The 6,000-nt window shown below is 45.6% G+C and overlaps 1 protein-coding gene across 2 annotated transcripts in view; it reads right to left on the bottom strand.

Annotated features, from left to right (window-relative positions):
* Positions 1-489: 489 nt before the first annotated feature.
* Positions 490-6,000, bottom strand: part of bach2b (BTB and CNC homology 1, basic leucine zipper transcription factor 2b) — a 145,528-nt gene continuing 140,017 nt past the window's right edge. For both annotated transcript variants that reach the window (XM_061746747.1, XM_061746748.1), the window contains 2 exons: positions 2,068-2,274; positions 490-1,021 (listed from right to left, as the gene is read on the bottom strand). In XM_061746747.1, coding sequence (XP_061602731.1) covers positions 536-1,021; positions 2,068-2,274 — 693 coding nt within the window. In that variant the 3' untranslated portion in view covers positions 490-535. The remainder of the gene's footprint in view (positions 1,022-2,067; positions 2,275-6,000) is intronic.

The following is a 6,000-nucleotide window of genomic DNA, read 5'->3' as shown; positions in this document are numbered from 1 at the left end:
CAAGAACTTCGGAAGTGAATACATGTGGAGAAAACCTCAGGGCTGCAGCACGTGTGAGAACAGCTATTGAGACACAGTGGGGGAAGGAGAGGAAGAGAAAGGCAGGAGCAGAGATACTGGCGGTACGCGGACAGACAGAGGGAGCTCCAATGAGGTTTCACTTTGAGTTGTGATGTGTGACACGAGAATAACAGAGTCTCCACTGTGGAGGTTGCTGCCGGGGCGAGTATAGCACCATTTTAAGGGTTTGGTGAGATGTTCCCACTCCGTCATGGTGAGAGGAGAATGCCTGTAAAACAGTATTGCTGCTGTTAAGACAACTTTAGTGTCAACTGTTCAAACATTAAAAAAAAAAAAAAAGCACAAAAAGACATAAATATAGAAACAAAGCTTGTTTTTCAGTGAACACTGGCAGAGGCTGACCATCTCACAACCCAGAGAAAGGGTTTGTCAGAAGAGTAAAATTAAATAATACAAAAACATCCAAAACAATGAAAAAAAAACACCAACGACAAACAAAAAAAAACAACCAGGACTACTTGGCGCAGTCCTTCCTCGGCTGCTCGTCGGTTGTACATTTGTCAGTCATTTCCTGGCAAAAATCCACCGTTACCGTCTGGTTGGAGTTCTCCACAAACGTGGGGTACAAGCTGGTGTCTTGGCCGTCCGTGCTTGGATCCGCTCCGTTCCGGACCGCCTGGTCGGGCTGGTCGTCGGGGGGGCCCGAGGGCCCGTGGTAGCCCGGCTCCGGCGTGGCTGAGCCGGAGTGGGTGGTGAGGTCGATGCTGGTGGCGGCGGGCCCGCCCGGGCCCGGGGCGGGCTTGGGCTCGTGGCCGGCGTTGGCGCTGGAGTTGGCCGGCCGCAGCACGGGGCAGTAGTGGTGGAGGGACTGGACCTGCTCGGGGCTCAGCTGCACGTCCCTGCACACCTCCTGCGACAGGCAGGAGAAGTTCTCCCACAGCTCCCCCATGCACGCCTTCAGCTGGTTCCTCTCCGTCAGCAGCTTCTCTTTCTCACACACCTGCACACACACATGGACACACACCACGACTCAATTCAGAGATGGAATCAGTGTTTGACCGTCTGCAACATTGAAAAGCTCCCTCAAACAGCCTTATACTCCACGGGCTCCTGTGTTACTGACAAGCCTGTCAGACAGGAAAGTCCCCGGCCGCTCACACAAGGCCTACGTGACCGGAGGTCAGCAATCCAGGCGCAGAGGAGTTGCTGACAACCTTCCCCATCAGCCTCTCACTCAGCAATGGTGGGACGTCATTATATTTGAGTGAAATAAAGCAAGAAAAAACTACACACAACTTAAACTCATTGCAGAAACGACAGAAGTATTAGGGCCAGGCAGGAGAAAAATAAAAATAATATTTTAGAGGAGGAAGATTTTTTTTTCATTATGCACTTCGAGAAAGAAGTCGAAATGTCGAGAAAAAAGTCGAAATGCCGAGAAAAAAGTCGAAAAGTCGAGATTAATGTTGAAGTACAATTTCGAGAAAAAAGTCGAAATGTCGAGAAATAAGTCAAAATTTCATGAATAAAGTTGAAATGTTGGGGAAAAAGTTTAAATTTTGAGAAAAAAGTCGAAATGCCGAGAAAAAAGTCGAAAAGTCGAGATTAATGTTGAAGTAGAATTTCGAGAAAAAAGTCGAAATGTTGAAAAAAAAGTCAAAATTTCGTGAATAAAGTCGAAATGTTGAGAAAAAAGTCGAAATGTTGAGAAAAAAGTCGAAATTTTGAAAAAAAACTCAAAATGTCGAGAAAAAATTAGAAAAGTCGAGATTAATGTTGAAGTAGAATTTTGAGAAAAAAAGTCGAAGTCGAAGTTGATTATTCTCGAAATTTCGACTTCATTCAAGAAATTGTATTTCAACATTAATCTCGACATTTCGACTTTTTTCTCGAAGTGCACATTGAAAACAAATCTTCCCCTCTCAAATATCTTTTCTCCTGCATGGCCCTAATACTCTTCCGTACAGAAACCGCTGGCTTGGGTCAGCTCCTGGTTCCAGCCCAGGGGAGGCTGATGACGGGCACTGGAAGAGACGGCCCACTCACCAATTTTCTGATCTCACACTCCAGGTTGAGGATGCAGTCCAGCTTCCTCTTGCGGCAGCGCTGCGCTGCGATGCGGTTCTTACTCCTCCGTCTCACATCATGGATGAATTCAAGCTGCTCTGAAGTCAGTTTGTGCATTTTTACCAACATTTGGAAGTCATTCCTTGGAAGATTTGTGATTTGATCTACAGGGAAAGGAAGCTTCACCTGAGAAGGACGAAAAAAGCAAACAAACAAGACATTATAAGACGAGTGTAACATTGCATGTTATCGTGCTTCGATTAAGGTGGATAAAATATTTTGGACGAAGAAAAAAGGAGAGCTATTACACTTTTATGCTGAGATGAGAGACACATTTAGTGACACAAGCTTAAAAACGTAATCTTGACCACTTATTTAGGCTTGGACGCACTCTCGTCACGTTTTCATACCATTAATTTAATCCAGGACCTTCCTTCAGGTCTATTATTCATATACAGGACTGTCTCAGAAAATTAGAATATTGTGATAAAGTCCTTTATTTTCATCTCAAAAAATTTGAATATTCTGGGAATCTTAATTTTAAACTGTAAGCCATAATCAACAATATTAAAATAATAAAAGGCTTGCAATATTTCAGTTGATTTGTAATGAATCCAGAATGTATGACATTTTTGTTTTTTTTAATTGCATTACAGAAAATAAAGAACAATATTCTAATTTTCTGAGACAGTCCTGTACATTGAATTATCATAACAATACTTGTTATACTACTTGTTATGCAATAAGACCAGAGTGTTATTGTTAATTCATCTTCTAAAATTCTTTTTTTATTTGCATTTTCCATATTATCCCAACTTTGTTCTGATTAAGGGTTCAAAACTTATTTTACACTTATCATTTTACTTCTCTTCCTGCATGAAGGTACCAAGTTCAAATCAAAAACCTGAACTCAGTTGCATCTCCTCTCAGGTAATGTTAGTTAAAGTTAGCAGCCTGGGACGTTCGTCACGTACGGAGGATGCTTTACCATATTTTGGCCACAAGATGGCAGAAGAGCTCTGCTCTACATGTCTTGCAAAACAGGGCTTGGAAAGCTTTCAGGTCTCTTCCTCTCACATTTAACATGAAGCACAAAAGGTGATCCAAGTAAAGACTCCTCCTCCATCTGTCCCTTAGCACCTGGAAGCATGCCAGGGTGGCAGGTTGAGAGAGCCAGTGAGTCGGTGACTTGTCAACCTGATCCAAATCACTGTCAGGTGAATCCTGGGGGCATGAATATCTGCACTGACAATTAGAAGCAGTCTCCTTGTGCTTAGGAACAAAAGAATTACAGGAGTAAATACAGCAGAAATTGGCAGCTCTAACCCAAATCTGAAAGCCATGATATCCCCCCCCCCGATATGACATGTTATCAAGGTTGCATGTGTTCATTCTCTTTCCCTCAGTCTGGAGCGCAGCCGCAATATCGGCCTCTCTCCCTCCGGTGATGGCAAACCTTATGATAAGCACATCATAGGCAGATCCACCCCAGCTGTATCTGCCTGCACCAGGGAGCTGTAGCTTTAGGCAGCAAAAGGAAGTGGTTGAGGCGTAACAAAGAGCCAGAGGAAGACGGACGTAAAGCCTGGCGGAGATGAGAGGAGCCAGTGCGCTCTCTCTTCCCTCTCTCTCCCAGCGGCTGCCTCCGTGGAGTGCAGAGAGAACAAAGTCAAACAAAGGAGGAAGAGGGAAAGATGGAGCTCCACATTCCCCCCTGTACCTGGCTCCTGAAGCCGGGCCAAGTGCTCCCCGGAGACCTTTCTGCTGAGACCTTGCTGAGAAAGACTCCAGACAGAAGCAGAGCAGCTCCGCTTCTGCACCAACAACGGCAAAGCAGGCACCGCGTTCAGGAGGATAAAGAGAGGTGCCAACTCATGACAGAATCAGAACCACTCTTTACTGACTAGAAAATCTAGATGTCGATCTATCCCTCTGAGGGAAAGCGGCTTGAGTTTCCTCATTAGAAGTGCAGCCCTCTAAGCTGCCAGGAGCCCTATTTCTCATCTCAGCTCGACATCTGCATGCAGACACATGAATAAATAATGGGGTGAGCTTTCAAGGCCACACTCAGCTCCCACTTCTTTGCCAGAGCATGACAACTCCCGCCTGAAACGGAGGTGTGAGGAGAACAATGGGACACCGAGGGAGCTGCCAGCTGCACTAAAAGCAAAGGGGATGACTCAGTTTGGGATAGAAGGACTCCTAAATATTGGAATTCCCACAGTAGGTTTGGTCAAAATTGTTGCCGAAATGAGTGGCTAAGAAAAACAAGTGGACAAAGGAAGGTTTCAACCTTGTGATGGTTTCATCCCTGCCAACCCCCCCATCCACCAGTCACTGGTACACAGGGGACGGCTAAATTTAACCACTCTACCACAAGAACCAGTTCAGCAGCACAGTTGGGATGACAGAGTACGCTTCAAGCAGGGTCATCAATTCAAAGCCTACTGGATTTACCCACACACCCCCACCCCCACGCCGCAGTGGGGTACAGAGTGAAAAGTAGGCCTCATCTGTTAATGACAGCAGTGCTGTGCAGGGCCTTGGCCCTTACAATCTGCTATGGTTAAAAATAATGAATGCTAAGATCTTACATTTGAGCTCAAAATTATATAGGACAAGTTTGAAATCCAGTGAATTAAAATTTTCATCTGTTGTGCAAATAAACCTTGCTGACCTTTTCCTTCCACTATTGCTTCTCTGATAGAGTACCATCCATCATCTGTACCTGCTTATTATTATTCAGGGCCACAGGGGTCTCCTGGTGTCTTTCCCAGCTCTCTTTAAGCAAAAGGCAGGGATATGTGCCAGACAGGTCGCCAGTCCATCACCAACCACACACACACCTAGAATACATGTCTGTGGGATGAGGCCGGAGCAACCGGAGAAAACCCCTGCATGCACAGGGAGAACATGCAAACTCCACACAGGAAAGCGCCTGCCAGGAGTTGAACCAAGAACTTTCTTGCTGTGAGGCAACAGTCAATCAGTCAAAACAGTCAATCAGTCAAAACAGTCAACAACATCTATTGGCCCTTTTCCACTAGTACCTACTCTGCACGCTTCTACTCGCCACGCCCCCATCTTGCGCTTCTCCACTACGGGCCGAGCCGGGTAGAGCCGTGCTGAGTAGGTACTTTTCTGTACCTATTCTGCCGAGGTTCTAAGCGTGCGTAGTTGGCCCTGGATCTGACGTCATCACTCTACACGCCATCGATTGGTCGGGGGGCGGGGCCGTCAGATGTTTGAATCAGGAAGCGGGAGTCAGCGCGAGAACGACTCGCAGCGATTTTATTATACAGCGCAAATGTCTATTTGGTGATCCAACTCTGAGGTGCAGATGTTCATAAACCTGGTGGCTGACGAGAGAATTAAAAGGGATGTAGACGGGCGATAAGGAACGATCAGATCCACCAGGCGCTCTGCTCACTCTCTACTCTCATCAGCGCCGACACAAACAAAGGGGTTGCGGAATCGAGTACGTCACAGCAGCTTCACCCCAAGCCGCCCACTTCTCACCTGGGTGTCGAAAAACAAACGAGGACAAAACGTGTGGAGGCGGTAACAGGGATTAAAGCAAAAAAAATATTTTTGACTGAAATTTTTTTTTCATGCCAGTTCATATTCCCCCGCCATCTATGCGCTGCACCACACTTTAAGAATGGCCCCTTTTCTGCCGTGCGGCCGCTTCCCAAAAGTTTCAAGTAAAAAAGTCAAATGCTGTATTAGCCCTTCTGTTTTCTAATACAGCATTTAAGGTGTAAGAAGACTTTAACCAACACTATTTAAATACTCGAGACCAATAGCATTTTATAGGAGGAAGGTGATTTTGAGTAGTTTTATTATTGTCAGTTTGCTTTTAATTTATAGTCCACATCAATTTGTGCAGTCCTCTCATTAAAGCCTTAGGCC

The sequence above is a fragment of the Cololabis saira genome, chromosome 18 (genome assembly GCF_033807715.1).
Source record: "Cololabis saira isolate AMF1-May2022 chromosome 18, fColSai1.1, whole genome shotgun sequence".
Taxonomy (NCBI): domain Eukaryota; kingdom Metazoa; phylum Chordata; class Actinopteri; order Beloniformes; family Belonidae; genus Cololabis; species Cololabis saira.
This window is presented reverse-complemented; position numbering and strand designations above follow the sequence as displayed.